The 17,554-nt window shown below is 36.3% G+C and overlaps 1 protein-coding gene across 2 annotated transcripts in view; it reads right to left on the reverse strand.

Moving 5' to 3' along the window:
- CHN1 (chimerin 1) overlaps nucleotides 1-17,554 on the reverse strand; it is a 192,626-nt gene that overhangs the window by 130,052 nt on the left and 45,020 nt on the right. For both annotated transcript variants that reach the window (XM_011226216.3, XM_034654759.1), the window contains exons 3-4: nucleotides 16,903-16,941; nucleotides 12,049-12,104 (exon numbers count right to left, since the gene is read on the reverse strand). In XM_011226216.3, the coding sequence (XP_011224518.1) occupies nucleotides 12,049-12,104; nucleotides 16,903-16,941 (95 nt within the window). The remainder of the gene's footprint in view (nucleotides 1-12,048; nucleotides 12,105-16,902; nucleotides 16,942-17,554) is intronic.

Raw genomic sequence — 17,554 nt, forward strand, 5'->3', positions numbered from 1 at the left:
TACTGTTATAATACAATAAGTCCAAAATAAATTGACAAACCAACTGCCTCTTTTCTGCTTTTCTATAATGGAAATATCAAATAAAACAAGTTTAAACTAACTCTTTTTTTCCTCTTTTACCTAGATAGTGAAGGGGATCAGAATATGCCACTTCAGCATGAGAATTATTTTGAGCTGAATGCAATTAAGAAACCCCAAACACAGAAGGAACAAGAGCCCTCCCCCTTTCCCCTCAAAGCAGGGCATAAATTTCCCTTTGTAAAGGTGTCCCTTCCCACAACAGGGAGAAAACAACACAATGACTCCAGGGGCAATTCTTAGCAAGTGAGATGGCTGGAGTCTGCATAATACACCTTACCAAAACACCCTTATTTACTAAAGAGTTCCTAATCACCTTTCCACAACTCATCCTAACCCTTCCCAGGCCCAATGCTCCTTATAGTCTCTTCCGCACACCTGACCATCCTCTGTTAAAGTGGTATATAAGCCACTGGCTGAAACTGCCTCTTTCGGTTTTCATGTGTCTGCTGTGAGCCCCTCCGCCCCTGTGTGCATATGAAATAGACCTCTTCTACTGTTAATCTCTCTTTTGTCAGTTTGATTTGCAGGCCCCAGACACTAAATCCAAGAGGATAAAGAAGTTTTTCCTTCCCGATGTGTGAGATTCATTACTTAAGTAGTGATCTGGAATAGTCTTTTCAAACTCACAGACAGGACAGCATTACTCTGACAGATAATCAAATAAAAAAGGGTTAATAATATAAACAATAATTATTAATGATCCCAATTAATTTACTTGTAAATACATCCACGTGGGAATTTAAATGTTATATGGAATAAAAATATAATTGTGCTTATACAAACATTTGTATGCTTGTTAAGTTTCAAAAAAACCTAAAAAATAAAGTTCATAATAAAACAGACTAAAACTGGCTGAAGTCAATGTAACTGAGTGAGAAGGGATTTTAAATTAGTACTTAATGTTGAATTATGCGCTTTAGCTTTCTCTAATTTTCTGTGTTTAATAGTGAACATTTTTGTCGTGATACCAGATCATGGGTAGGAAAAATGGGAAATGAGGGGAACAAAACAGATTCCAACTAGAAATGAAAGGTGCTGTAGTTGGGTTGCCCCAATGTAGGTTGTGCCACCTGAGAAAGAAAACTGTAAGGTAATCTACCATTACTGAACGTGACATAAAGTGCAAAGTAAATACAAGAATCGAGTAAGTAGTAGATACCATTTTACAATAGTTTACGTATCAGTGGAATTTGTTAAATTAACATTTACTGTAGTTTTGTAACTAACGAACTATTTTTTCTTTTATTGTTATTTTTTAACATAGTGTTATAAATTATTTTCTTCATATATAAAACATTTTAATCAAATTCACCAACCCTACTCCTTCAAATTAAAGAAGTCCTATTTCTTATCTTATTTTCTACAAAAACAAGAAGAGCTTATTTATGTTTCTTGCTCTGCAAAGAAAATCTGAAAACAGTAGGAATAAACAATAAAAGTATTATAAATGTTAATTCCCTTCCCTCCTCACACACGTTATAGATTCAGCTCTCAGATTATTTTTTTACTCTGTCCCATGGCTATAGTTCAGAACAGTTGTTCCCCGCCCCCACCAAATTTTTCTAATTTAAATTCAAATTAAAAGAATATCTATTTCTAGAGGCAATGCCACTAAAATAATGAAGCAGAACATTCAGAAAATTTCCAAAATGCTTAATGCTGCTCTTTTCTAACAGTAGTATTGACCTGGTCAGAAGTCACATGAAATCCTTATCTCCTTCTTGTTCCCATTGTGAAAAACAGTACTTGGAGGCACGTATTTTAAACCTAGTATAGAAGTCTATATGAGACTTATAAAAGTTAGAATATATATATATGAAATAATAGAACCCTGGCCAAATATTATTTTTTTCAGGCAGCAGTCTAGAATATATATATAAAGGCTACACACAAGTGTCAAGATTTTGTTTTGCATCGTTTTTCAAAGTGGCTCAGTTTGGAGGCATGGAAGGGGGAAAAGGGAGAAAAATGCACATTTGGTATTTGCTTCCTACAGTGGTAGATTCAGAATTAAAGACTAGTAAGTCACTCAGTACTCAACTCTAGCTTTGAATCTATTTTAGTTTCCTGTATTAAAGTCAGGGAGGAGGAGAGGAGGGGAGGGAGAGGAGAGAGAGGAAGAAGAGGAGGAGTAGTTTTACAACCACTCAGACAATGGAAGACTGGAATTGGATAACCAGGAAAGATGTGCCACACGTAGACAATACAGCTTTCCATGGCAGCACAAATTTTAACACTACATTTTCTAAATTATTGGGTTTCTCACTGTATTTTATACCATAGAAAATACCAACATGGATAATAGTTAAGCTTCAACAAGTCAAAAAAATTTAAACTTACAAAAACTTCAAAAAAAAAAAACAAAAACAAAAAAACAGAGCAAGGCCAGCATCGTGGAAGAGTAAGTACTCATCAAAGAGCTACACAGCTGGAAATGACTTGTAGGGAAGAGGCGATAAAAAAGAGATCAGAAATGTTACAGAACTTACAAAGATTGTTTAAATTTTTATCCTCCATTAATAGTAAGATAAAATTCTAGGTACCTGCTTTCATCAATTCTGTAGCAGTCTTGATGATATTAGACCAAAGTTACAAGTGCTAAGAATGCAGCTTGTTTTCCACTGTATTTTAGACTTACCCAAGAAAACCACTAACCTTCAGCATGCCAAATAGGTTAGCTCTCTATTTACTGTAAGATTTCACAAATTCAATAGAGAATACGTATTTACAGGGGAGCCTGGGTGGCTCAGTTGGTTGGGTCTGCCTTCAGCTCAGGTCATGACCCTGGGGTCCTGGGATTGAGCCCTACATGGGGCTCCATGCTCAGCGGGGAGTCTGCTTCTCCCTCTGCCTCTCCTCCCCACTTGTGTTCACACTCACTCTGTTCTTTCTCTCAAATAAACAAAAAATCTTAAAAAAAAAAAAGTATTTACAGGTTTTTTTTTTAAGCTCTGTAATTACTACTTAGTGACTTGCTGAAAACCAGTTCAGTTTCCTGATATCAGTTAATTTTTTTCTTGTATTCACTATTTCTTTGTGTTCACTATTCTTTGAATTTACTACTTTCCCACTTTAGATTCAAGAAACTCCTAGTAGGTTATAAGGAGTAAAGAGGTGGAAACCACCAATCTGTTTATGTAACAGTTAACTGGTAAAGGGGTTCTTTTTGGAATTGTAGTTGTGATCTCCAATTTTATAAATATACTTCTACATTAAGGTATAGATTTTGACATCAAAGCATACCTTACCACCCAATTACTTATTGAACACTGAATTTTAAGCAAGAGCAAAAGATGACCCAAAGCGGGGGGGGGGGGCATTTCAAAAGTACAATAAGGTCAAAATAGGCTTTTGAGTGATAGGCTGATTTTAAAATAAATAGGTGATTTTAATAATTCAGTATTACCTCTCAGCATTCAGAAAAAAATGCTTTCCAGCTGCAAAGTATAAGTGTTAAGTAACATATCATCACATCTGAGATCTACAAGCATGATAATCTTTATTCTTATAGAATCAAAACTGAGCTATAGGCTGTCAGCATATAGCAGCAATCAGCAGTGAAGCAATGATTTCAATTACGGTAGTTTCCTCTCACTTCTGAAACAAACTCTTGTACTCCAGCTAGTAAAATATGTCTTCTAAAACAGAGTAAACATAAAACTGAATGTTTCGATCGTCCCATTCATTCACTTAACTAAGTCTTTATTTAAGCACCTTACTTAATGTGTCAAGCACTTGTTCAAGGCACCTGGGACATATTGATGAATAAAACGGATCAATATCCTGCCCTCATGGAGCTTATATTCGAGGAAGGGAAGATCATGATAAATAGTAAACATAATAAATAAACTATATATTATAGAATGTTATAAAATGAAAAGTGTTATAAAAACAAAGTAGAGGGGCGCCTGGGTGGCACAGCGGTTGAGCGTCTGCCTTCGGCTCAGGGCGTGATCCCGGCGTTATGGGATCGAGCCCCACATCAGGCTCCTCTGCTATGAGCCTGCTTCTTCCTCTCCCACTCCCCCTGCTTGTGTTCCCTCTCTCGCTGGCTGTCTCTATCTCTGTCAAATAAATAAATAAAATCTTTAAAAAAAAAACAAAAAAAAACAAAAAAACAAAGTAGAATAAGTAAGAACTATAAATGCTGGGGGGCGATAAAATATAATTTTAAACAGCTTAACAATAACCCACAACCATCGGACCAACTGATAAAATATAATTTTAAATACAGTGGTCAGGATGGGCCTCATTGAGAAGGGAAGAATTGAGAAGACCTGAAGGATATGAAGAAGTAGCCATTTGGATATTAGGGAGAAGAACATTCCAGAAACTGGAGTTGGTTCAAGGGCTTGGAGAGAGGAGCACAGCTAGAATATGTGGAAAACAAGAAGGCAGGAATGGTCAAAGCAAGATAGGGGGAGAGAAGGAGAGGAGATAAGCACCAAAAAATAAAGTGATGGGGAGATTATGTAGGGCCTTGGAAGTCCTTGTAAGGACTTGGCTTCGACTCGGTGAAATGGGGAGCCAATGAACAGTTCTGAGTAGAAGGGTGACAAGATCTGACTAAAATTTTATTTTATTTTTTTGTTTTTTTAAAGATTATTTATTTATTTGACAGAGATAGAGACAGCCAGCGAGATAGGGAACACAAGCAGGCGGAGTGGGAGAGGAAGAAGCAGGCTCATAGCGGAAGAGCCTGATGTAGGACTCGATCCCATAACGCCAGGATCACGCCCTGAGCCGAAGGCAGACGCTCAACCGCTGTGCCATCCAGGCGCCCCTAAAATTTTAAAAGGAACATTCTGTGATGAGAACAGACTACAAGAGGAAAGATCAGTTAAGAACTATTTCAGTTACACAACTGGGAGATTATTGTATGTTGGGGTAGAATAATTTACTATGACAAATCGACTTAAATATATACTAACTAGACATAAGAGAAGTTTATTTCTTGCTTGTATAACATCCCTGGATAAGTATTCAGGTCAGGAAGACAACTGTCCTACATCTAGACAGCTTCCATCTTTTAGCTCTGCCACCATCTTTTCGAGGTCCCTGTTTTTATCCGAATCCAAGCTGAAAGAAACATAATATGGAGGAACTTAGATGGGAAGTTTTAATGGGTCCAGCATTCATGTTCACTTCTATTCCACAAGAGAAAACTGTCATATGGACATAATTATATAAATGGAGATGGGGAAATTTAGTCCATCCAGGTTTCCCAAGAAAGGAAGAATGGATTTTGGTGGGTTTTTGCAGTTCCCACAGTTCATACCCGAATGGTAGCCATGGAAATAGTAAGAACTGGTAGGATTGTTAACATATTGTGCACATATTCTGAAAATAGACCCTGTATGATTTCCTGATGAATTAATCATGGGATAGCAAGAGGAAAAAAAAGAAAAAAAAAAAAACCCTCAAGGATGATGCATGGTTTTTGATCTAAGCAACCGGAAGGAACTGCCATTAGCCTACATGTGGAAACCTTTCTTGTAAAAGCAGGTTTGGGAAGGAAGATAAGTATCAGTTCTGTTTTGAATGTGTTGTATTTGAGATGACATCAAGGTGTAATCAATTACTTACATGGTCTGGAATTTGGGGAAAGAGACCTGGACTGGAAATAAAAGTTGTATTAAAACCTGAAACTGGCAACACTGTCAGGGAATAAACACAAGCAGAGAAGAAATGAAGATCAAGGACTGAGCCCTGAAGCATCTGAACATCGAGGTCAGGCAGAAGAGGAACCAGCAAGTGACTGCGAAGGGAGGAGAAAAACTAAAAGACTGTAATGTCCTAGAAATGAAGTGAGGAAAGTTTATCAAGGTGAGAGCCATCCTCTGTGAGGCTGAGAGGCTACGCAGAAGAACCGACCATGAGATTGAGCAAGGTGGAAGTCATTGGTGACCTCGCCTACGCAGTTCTCATGAAGTGGTAGTGGGTAACAGCCTGGCTGAAGTGGGTTTAAGAGAAAATGGAAGGAGGAGAATTGGAAAGAGCAAGTACTGACAGTAGTTTCAAGCATTTTCTACAAAGGGGAATAAAGAAATTGGGCGGATAAAGTAGATAAAGATGGATAAAGTAGGGTTAAGACAATAAGATGAGAGAAATAATAGGATGTTCGTGGGCTGTTATAAGGAGAGAAAAACTGTAGATGATGAAGGAGCGGGGAAATTGCTAGGATTAGGTCCTTAAGTAGATGACAGGAAATGGGGTCTAGTGTAGTAGAGAGCTGGCCATCATCTATGGTAACAGGCAAGAATGCAGAATACGTGGACCTGAATGCTGAAGGTTGAGTTGATGTAGCATTGAAAGTCTGTGGAAGTTCTCTTCTAATTGCGTCAATCAGGAATAAAGTAGGATATAAATTACAAGCTGAGAAGTAGGGGAGGAATATGGTAGTAAAGGTTTGAGGGGAAAGTACAATATGCCTACCAGGGAACAGTATCAATTCGAGGTTCACAAATTTAATGCGAAGCCTGTTCAGCACTTCGTTTCTCTCCAGCCATACTCAGTTTCTTGGGAGACATGTAAGTAGGTGGGAGTAGATTTAAACAGGGTTGTGGTTTTGCCAAGCAACTATGACATTAGAGAAGATCATGAGAGGGAAGCGGACTGGTTCACCAGCATCTACTAGACTTCTGTCTTTGAACCCCATGACTATGTACTCACCAAAGTCTTGTGAATTCTCCCACTTTATGTATTCCCATTTCCAGCCCCTCTTGGTTATTCTCAGAAAGTGTATATGCCTTTATCACTTTTCACTAGGATTACCGTAATCCCTCCTAAACCGGTCTTTTTGTCTCTAAAATGTCCCTCTTCCTTTCCAGTCCATCTTCCACACTGCGGACAGAATGTGCTTTCTATGCCTAAATCTGATCACATTGACACTTTCGCTTCCCATAGCTACCAGGATAAACTCCAAATGTCTACATTTAGAACACAGAGGTGTTTATTACTGATGCCTGCTTAGCCCTGGGGTCGCATCTGCCATGCTTCCACAAGTACTCCCCACTTGCCCACGGGAACCACACACACGGAACCGAGGGAACTGCCCCAAGACCCACTGTAATGCCGGATCCACTGCTCCATCCTCCGGCTAGACAGGAAGATCCTTGAGAGGGGACTTGCTTTATTTGACTTGAATCCTGAGGACTTAGCAGATAGAAGACCCTCATAGAATACTGAGTCAATGAATACACACATGCCACAAAAGGACTGGAGCCTAAGAGCTGTAGACATTCAGACACATGTTTTTGTAAACCATATAATAAGAGCATTATCTTCCAAAATAAGTTGCACAACAATATTCATTCATTCATTCAATAAACGTTTAAGAGTCTTTATTGCATACACCTCATCATAGCCGGGTGCTGAATATAATCTACTGGGGCGAGACAGTAAGTAAAGAAATGATTACAATTTCCTACTTCTATGACCAGACTTGAAGAGAGACTTTTTAAAACATGTGCTAGCAAAATGTACATCAAATATACATCTAACTGGTATTGTGACTAGAATTAGAATACAACATGAAATGTGTAACTTTCTCTGCATTTCTCATTACACTAACAGCACAGAACTTGAGTTTGGTGCATTCTGTCCAGCCTGTCTGCTTTACCCATTTACCCTAGAAAAACACAACTGTGGTTGTTATAATAATGATAAGCTTCCTCAAAAATGCTATCCAGCTCCCTGCAACATTAGCCCCAAAAATATGTCATAGAGAGCAGAGATTCAGTTTTATCCATTTAAAAATCATAACTACATTAACACTATTTGTTTGCCAGAAAAAATAAAGAGTGCATCCATTTTGAGGCTCCATGTTTAAGGATGTGCAAATACCAAACTAGTAAGTTCTTTGATATCTCTGCTTAAATATACATATTGTAGGGGCACCTGGGTGGCTCAGTTGTTAAGCGTCTGCCTTCAGCCCAGGGCCTGAGCCCAGGATCACGGGATCGAGCCTGCTTCTTCCTCTCCCACTCCCTCTGCTTGTGTTCCCTCTCTCACTGGCTGTGTCTCTGTCAAACAAATAAATATCTTTTAAATAAATAAATAAATAAATAAATAAATATACATATTGTATACCTATGTAGTTTATATCTGTGTCTGCCTCTCTATATACACACATATGCACACGTGCACACACACACACACACACCCCCATACATATATATACACATTTCTTTTAATTCAACCAGGTACCTGACATAAAATAACAAAATCACTTTTTACATAATTGAAAATCACATAAGTACACATTTTATATTTATAAACCATATTTCATTGAATTATATATTTATACATTTCTATATTGACCCAGAGTTATATACACAAACACATGTACCATTACTGTATAGGTGATAAGGGATTTCCAGGGTAATTCTGATTATGTAAGACTTTCACCTCATGTGCTAAATTCAGAATTAACTCCACCATAAGATAAAACTGCACTGTAACAGTATTATTAAGAATCATTTTCAAGGGGCGCCTGGGTGGCACAGCGGTTAAGCATCTGCCTTTGGCTCAGGGCGTGATCCCGGCGTTCTGGGATCAAGCCCCACATCAGGCTCCTCCGCTATGAGCCTTTCTTCCTCTCCCACTCCCCCTGCCTTGTGTTCCCTCTCTCGCTGGCTGTCTCTATCTCTGTCAAATAAATAAATAAAATCTTTAAAAAAAAAAAAAAAAGAATCATTTTCAAGCTTTCACATATTTGCTTGGTCTCTAAAACATGCCTAAAGTACTTAGCTGTGGACCTGGACATCTTTCCCTTTAAAAAGATTTATTTATATTTAAATTTCAAAATTTCCTAATAGCCTTTAATAAAAAAAAATGTTCTGCATTTTAACATTCACAGTGGCAATTGGTAAGATCTTCTGAAATTAGAAAAAGCATATTAGCTACAATTTTATTGTCAAATTATGTTACTTCTTACTATTACATATATTGTGTTTTAGAGTTCAGTCTTCAATGATTAATGATTTAACAGTTGAATAATTCAGGTTTTAAAATAAGGTGCTACACATCTTGGTCTCATGAATGCTAACAGAAATTCCATTGAGAAAGAGTAGGACATGGAGTTCATCACTGAACTTAGGGCTAAGATCACGAGAGAAGGTCACAAGACATGGCTGGTAACTAAATATATATATATTCCCTTTGGCTGTGCATAATTTCCCAGCCTCTGCATTTATGATCTGCGATACAGTGCTACGGGGTTAGAGGGAAAAGGAGTGGAAATGTGCACGTCCACATGAACAGGGTCAGCTCTCCCTTTCTTCCAACTGTCCTTCAAGACAACATCATTGGACCATTTTTATAATTATAATCAGCACCCACAGAATAACCTTTATTTAAAAGAACCATCAGTTTATCTACTGCATTAACTTTTCTCTTCTTCTCTCCACGTTTCAATGGTAATTAAATCCTCTTGCCTTTTCCCCCTTAAACACAGTGGCCACTTAGCGCTTAATGTCCCAAATCCAATTCCTCAGTTAAATATTTGAGGTTGAACAGCAACTGTTTGCTCAGTACAGTTTTATTTTTAGTGCTCATCAGTCCCAAGAACCTTTAATTCTCCCAAGCCAGCTATTTATCATTTAATCAAGACTAAGACTGAAACTTTCTTTATTCAGTAAGTATTTATGTTAGCTCCATCTCACTGATTAATGCTTTACTTTCATTTCAAATACATATCTAAGTTATTTGATTGTTTTACAGGAATTTAATGAGACCGAATATTGCTCAAAATAAGTAAATTAGCAGCAGTAGTGACATAAATACTCTCAATATCTATATTTATAAATTTAATCATTAGAGCAATATTGAATGAGGATGTCATTTCTGTAAAACGAGACCATTTCCCACTCTTTATTTTTTATTTTTTTTTAAAGATTGATTTTATTTATTTATTTGACAGAGATAGAGACAGCCAGCGAGAGAGGGAACACAAGCAGGGGGAGTGGGAGAGGAAGAAGCAGGCTCCCAGCGGAGGAGCCTGATGTGGGGCTCGATCCCATAACGCCAGGATCACGCCCTGAGCCGAAGGCAGACGCTCAACTGCTGTGCCACCCAGGCGCCCCTTCCCAATCTTTATTAATTGCCTTTTAGTTATCACCAGGTAAAAACAGAAAGGCACTGTTGAGTATTATAGAGATCGGTCAAATACAGAAACAAGCTGTTATCACTACTAATTTGCTAATTAAATATACATGTTTTATGCATGCATAATTAATCTTTATTAAGCTGTCAAAGTTGAGTAGCTAATAGATTATTAGTTTTGAACAAACATGAGAGGGTGGTTACAATGAAATAGGAGAGCCAGTCCACAGTAAACACTTCTGCCCACAGAGCAGCTTTCCGTGCCCACCAATTTGGCCTTAGAACATGATTACTAATTTCTTATAAAAGAAAAAACTAAGCAGAGTGAAAACAATTTAAGTGAGAAAATCTCAAATGTGCCCTTTGTTTCCCGGTGCTTTATGCCTTCCTTTAAACAACAGTACAGAATAAGACACTCTTATTTTTCAGTGGATGGCAGTATTCAGTCAACCACATCAGAAAACTAAATCGAGAGAAATTATTTTCAGAGACTCTAAGAGCTAGCCAATCTCCCAGTATTCCATGTTTGTATCAAAGTGGATCACCAGAAGCCTACATACTTGGACCACAACAGTTCAGCCCTTTCAGCGATTTGTTGCTTCTCAATGTTATGCCAGCTGCTACAAGAAACTGTTCATGAAAGGAAGAGTCCATCGATGTGGCAAATTTCATTGTTGCCTTATTTGAAGACATTGCTACAGCCACCCCCACCTTCAGCAATCATACCCCTGGTCAATCGCAGCCCTCAGCACCGAGGCATGGACCTCCGCCAGCGGAGATTACAATTCACTGAAAGCTCTGACAACAGCATTTGTAGCCATAAAGATTTTTAAATTAAGGTGTGTACGTTGTGTTTTTAGACGTTATGCCACCGATGCTCAGTAGACTGTAGTACAATGTGCACATAACTTTTATATGCACTAGAAGACAAAGAAACTCATTTGACTCTATTGTAGTGGGTCTAACTGAAATTATTCAAACCTCCAATGACTGTATATATATCTTTTCTATCTGGAAATCATTCCATATCAACCCATAGAAATCTTCCTTATTCTTTTTAATATCACAGTTTATTCAATCAATATCACAAACAGACATTTAGGTTTTTTCTAATTTTGTGCTGTAACAAATAATCCTGTAATAAACGACTTTGGGCATATGTAATTCCCTATTTGTACAGGTAATGCATCAGGGTAAATCACTAGAACTTGGACTGGAGGTAAATGCAGGCAGAGTTTCGTTAGGTGTTACAAAACTCTCATAAGATCGTAGCACTTCACATTCCTATCAGCCATGTATGAGCATGTTTGTTTCTTCACGGACTTACCAGCTAAGCATATTCTAATCTTTTGAACTTTTGCCAATTTGAAAAGGTGACAATGGTCTCTCCGTATATTTTAATTTGCATTTCCCTTATTGTTCATGAAGTTGAACATCAATGTATATATTTTGATAAGTCATACCTTTTTTTGGTGAACTGTTCATATCTTCTGCTCATTTTCAAAAATCACAATTTAAATAGTTTCTTAATGAAAAAGTTACTTCAACAATGCCTTCAAACTTTGTTTCAAAAAGAATAAAAAATAAAAATTGGAAGAAGAATGTATAACTTAACCGAGAAGAATATTAAATATTACTTAAAATTATAGTCACATTCTATATATTGTGTTCTGAACAGTTCATTCAGAAGTGGCAGTTCTTTCAATTGAGAAGAATGTTAAGAAGAATACATTCAGTACAATTTCTTGATGCTAACTAACAGAACTGGCTAACCCCACAGATAACCATGCTACTGAGGAAGGTCAAAGTTCAGGGAACAGATGATTGAGAGATGTTTCGTTGTAACAATTTTGTCACACCTACCTCATTAGTACAGGTAATTCTTCGAGGATGAGGGGCTTCCTGTTGTAACTGATACACTGTAAAGACAGAAAGTAAATCATTCCTTATGAGCTCACAGAATTTGTCCTTATTTTTTAAGTGTTACAGTTTATTTAATCAGTCTCCTATGGACATTCGCGTTTTTTCTAATATTCTGCTATTACAAATAATCCTAAATTTCCCTTTTGTAGAAACTTCAAATACATTAGGAATCACAAACTGGCTGCTTTTTCACATTCCCAAGAAAACTGTGGTACAGTCCTATTTGCTATTAAATTAAAATTTATTAAGAGCAATGCAAAGAAAGTAAAACAAACTAAACTTAGTGAAAGCCCAAAAGCAAGCATAAATAGAAAAATCATAAACCCTACAAATGTCTTTTTACCTTGTAACAAATCAGTACTGGGATTCTGGCTGTGTTCTCCATAATCTGGTCTTTTATTTTTCCCAATTCTTGGTGGATGTATTTGCATAAAGCATGTCTCTCATAATACGCCAATAATGGTTATATATTCTTAAAGCACATTATTACACGTCAAACTTGAAACTAAAATTAGGATTTATGTTAGAAGTGACAGATGTGCTGCTTTTCTCCCCTATTTATACTGCAAACATCTATCTTCAAAGATAATCTCCCCTCAAAACAACATTTCTGAGCCAAAGTTACCACCATTTCTTCAACTACAGCAAGTGCAGCACAAGAAAGAATTCAGGTACTAAAATAACTTGTCAAGGAGAGGATAATTTTTAGGGTATCTGAAAGTGAATCCATGAAAACAACACCAATACTATGACATTCTAGCCTCACTTCAGGCTTTCTGATTCGTCATGAAGAAATAAAGAACAGAAAGTGTTAGTCATCAGAGAGAGTATGTTTAGGTATATCTAAGTTTATCTCTTGGAAGGAATTTTTCTTCTATTTCTACATATATAATATCATATAACTGAATGTAAGTTAATAATGTATTTAAATACTTAGACATTTTGTTACCATAACATCAAACTAACCAGACTTCTGCAATTGTCAGATAACGAATGACTTAAATTTCAACTGGACATCATTATATAGACTCCACTTCTGATCATATTCTTTCATATTTATCACAGGGACATATGGAAATACATTTAATTACACTATACATATATATACGCACATATATAATTAGACTATATACATGTATATGTATGTGTTTACACAAAATATACACTGAGCACATATATAGACACACTTGACTGTTCTGTATTGCTTTGTAAAGGGAATATACACCATGGCAGTTAAGAATCTGAACTCTTGAAACAGATGACCTGGGGCTTGAACACTGGGGCTCTACCACTAACCCTGCATACTGTGCCTCAGTTCCCCTCATTTGTAAAACAGAGATAATAATAGTTTCTACTTCATAGATTACTGAAAGAATTAAATAAGTTATTATATGTAGGAGACGAAAAATAGTTGCTAACACCTAGAAAACACTCAATAAAGATTAGCTACTATTATACATAGATGACTGATATTAATACATAAAATTTTTTACATTAATATTTTGATTGCTAGGATCCATCTTGAATTCATCACCAAAACCAGGGGAATGTTATAATTTAAAAGGTATCAAGAAGACACAGCTTTCCTACTTAAAAATTAAAAAACAAAGCCCACTCCTTCATTTAGTAATGTTTGAAATTCTACTGATAGAAATGAACTCCTTTGCCTTTTCCTCCTGGTTGCAAAGATGCCTGAGATGTCATATATTAAAAATAGTTTTAGATATTCATATTTTATTGTGAAAGTCAGTTTTTCAAAAATATTCCTGCGAATACATTGTTATGGATAAAGAGATGATATGGAGGGAGTTGTTCTGAAATCTCAGAGAAGGGAAGAAAGAACACAGAGACCAAGTCTGTTCAGCCCTGAGAGCAACAAAACACACGCAGCACCCAGCTACACCCAGATAAATCTCCATCCTCCTAAGAGAAGCCAACACATGATCTGCACAGAGGGAGGATTCTTCAGGTCCGCTCCTCCGTATTGGTAACTATTCCATGCGAAAATTCAGTTCACATTTCCACTTTGATCAGTAATCCTCAAAAGATCAGGTGTTTTCCTTTGTCAAGAAAATGCTTGGGAAAGTACCATCACCTATGGAAACTCAATTATGAGAACTGAATTGTAGTCAAGAAGGACATAAAAGTTACTAAAGAACATAAAACATTGATTTTGACTCAAAGCACAAATACTGAAGTATATGGTTATCACAAGTAATGGATTTACCTATTCACTAGGCAAACATTAAAATAAGCCAGTCTGAAGAAAGGAGTGACAATATCCTCACATGAGAATTTCAGCATTTGTTTTCGTCAGCATTTCAAAGGGTATAGCTCTGCTTCATGAAGAGGAGTGATTTTTACACAAATGCTTCCTCGTTTGCTACCGACAGTCTACCTTTAAGACTCATTTTTAAAAATAATATAGAAGGGGGGCCTTCAGATATTGTAGAACTGAATGTAACTATATGAATTCAAGAAATACCTATCAAAAAGATCATTAAAAAGATACCATAATAAAGACTAATTAATTCAGGCTCTTCTCAATTTAGAAGTCTTGGTAATTTAAACTGGAACTCAGCTGAAATTTAAATTGCACAATCATTAAATGATTCACCAAGAATTAATTGCTAAATTCAAGATGAGAAGATATATGATTAAAACACTTAACATTTTTCAATCACCTTTTAGGTGTCAATGCTTACATACTTATTAATGAATTTCTCAGTACCTGGAGACAGTAACAAAACATTGTTAATCAAGTTCAGAGATCACAAATAGGTAGCTTGAGGTCAAAATTGGCTCACATGTTTGGTTTGCTGCTTTCTAAATTTAAATTTGTTTTTAACATTTAAAAATTAAGAGATTTAACAGCAACAACAAAGGTAAAAGAGAATTCCACTTCTGAAAAATCAGAAGATCTAACAACATCAGAGCAAGCACTCAATAAAGGAGAGCTGATTATGAGCCACTCCCTGCAAACAGGGTGTCCATGCTCTACTTTCCTCCGTTGCCACTTGGCTTGCTTTTATTTATTACAGGTTAGGGCCCTGGTTTAAGTCAAGCAGTTCTTACAAAAAGCAACAAAACTAGGGGCGCCTGGGTGGCTCAGTTAAGTGTCTGACTCTTGATTTCCACTCAGTTAACAATGTCAGGGCTGTGAGATCCAGCCCCACATGGGGCTCTGCATTCAGCGGGGTGTCTGCTCCGAGGTTTCTCTCCCTCTCTGTCTCTCCTCCTGCTCACGCTCTCCAAATAAATAAATAAAATCTTTTTTAAAAAGGCAATAAAAATGTATTTATTTAAAAAGAGTCCTCAAACTTAGAAATCTTTCTAGTTCTATTTTCTTACTGATTCCTATTTGTAAGTTTTTAGAATTATGTTGGGTGGAGCTCAGGCATTGAGATTACTAAAAGAAACCATAAAATCCAGTAGCAGAATTTCACCAAAAAAAAAAAAAAAAGCCATTTTTAAAAATGTGATAGCTACTGTAAGACATGTAGAGATACAGAAAATACAAATCCCCTATACATTTGGTGCTCAATATTCTTCAAGGGGAAAAAAATCGCCACCATGATTCACTAACAGTGTGAGGCTTCACAGATGCTCTTACACAAAAAATGTGCAAGGTCCAAGCCAGAGCAAAGGGAACAAAGGTAAACTGAAAACCAGAAAATGCAGGCAAGAATTTTAAATGGGCTTCTAGCCAATGAGATTATGAGATAAAATCTTTAAGAAGTAAAGAACATTAGTCATTTTTATACATTCTTTGAACTGTACTCCCCAGAAATAAAAAGGCACCAGCAGGGATGGGGGAAAAAGCCTCTATGGCAATATTTTTAGAGACTGTTCATATTTTGCTTACTATAATTAGCCCAAAGTAGCAACCTATTAAAATAAGACTATCTGTTGTTCTGGAAACATAAAACCAAGAATCTGACTTGCTGCTCCTTCAGTCAGCAAATTTGAGCAACTTACAAACATCAAATTTAAGATAACTCAACATTTACAAAGAGGTTTAAAATGGATATTTAAAATACAGGTTTCTTAGGCTGCTTATCCAACTCATAGATAAACAAAAACATCCAGGACTGGTATCTGCAGTAGTGCATTCACCGATTTATTTTTAAAGCTACTCTGATAATATTAATCCTATTTCCACTTTTTAAAAATCTGAAATATCTTTTACTTGAAGAAATAATATTCTCTAGGAAACAAGGAAGGGGAAAAAAGGGCTAAGAACCTAGACTCGTTTGAAAAGGTTTTTATTCTAATGCAAAGTTTAAAGAGCAATATAGAATCCAATTTTCTCTCTTTTGTATTCGGGAAAGCAATTCCTAAAAAACCAAACACACACAAAAACCCACTTTGCTTTTGCCTCTTTTCACCCACTCATTCAATCAAGATAGCCTTCTGACTTATCACTTATATAGTCCTTTTTCACACAAAGAATTAGGATTTGAGAATAATTACATTGCTTGAATTCTTAGTTAGCTTCTCTTTGCATTAGTTTTAACAGCCAATGTCAACAAGTGGCCTCAATTTCAGTATGGAATTCCACGCAAACTCAGAAGGATGCGGTGCATTCCAGACACGCAAACCATAGACAGACCTTATGGAAACACTCCTGTTTTCCCAAAATTACTTCTACGCTATTCCCAAATACTGCTGTAAATTAATTCTTCAATAATGGGTATAAAATGAAATGAATCTTCTTATCTAATGATCTTATTATTTCTCTATCACTTATAAAGCACTATAACCCACCCAATTTAAAATTATTTGTATACTTACAGTAAGATTTCCAAACAGGAGGTCTATATTCATCTGTATCTGGAAGAATAAACACCAAATTAACATTATTGAATATTTATATTTTAATCACAGATATTTAATGTAATTAAGTTATATTAATATATATTTAATCATATAGTTAATATATATTTGTTGCGGTCTATGTGTCCTAGGCATTGTGTTAGACTCAAAAGGGCATTCAGAAGTTTTTTAGTCTTGGTCCTTACCTTCTTAGAGTACAGTTTCACAAAGATGTTCAAAGAAAATTACTATATTTATTAAACTGGTTATCACATAAAAACATCAAGGTTAATTTTTACAGCAGGCACTCATTTCTCACAGTCACTAATAGTCAATAAAGTCTTTGTATCTTTGGGCATAACTCTACAACTGTTTCATGGAAAGATCCCTGAAATCATTGGAATTTTTCTTTTTCAGTACTATTGACCAGGTAACACTTTCAATCCTCAGAAATGTACCTCCTCCATCACATTTGGGGGATTCCAGTGTAAATGGTTTTATTAACATCAGGAGAGAAAAGCAGCAAGGTACTTCTTCATACATCATGGACAATCAAAACCAAGAAATGAGAAACACTCCATTGGAAGACAGTGCATCCAGGGAACCACAGGGATATGAGGTGAACAACTGC

The sequence above is a fragment of the Ailuropoda melanoleuca genome, chromosome 2, assembly GCF_002007445.2.
Source record: "Ailuropoda melanoleuca isolate Jingjing chromosome 2, ASM200744v2, whole genome shotgun sequence".
Lineage (NCBI taxonomy): Eukaryota > Metazoa > Chordata > Mammalia > Carnivora > Ursidae > Ailuropoda > Ailuropoda melanoleuca.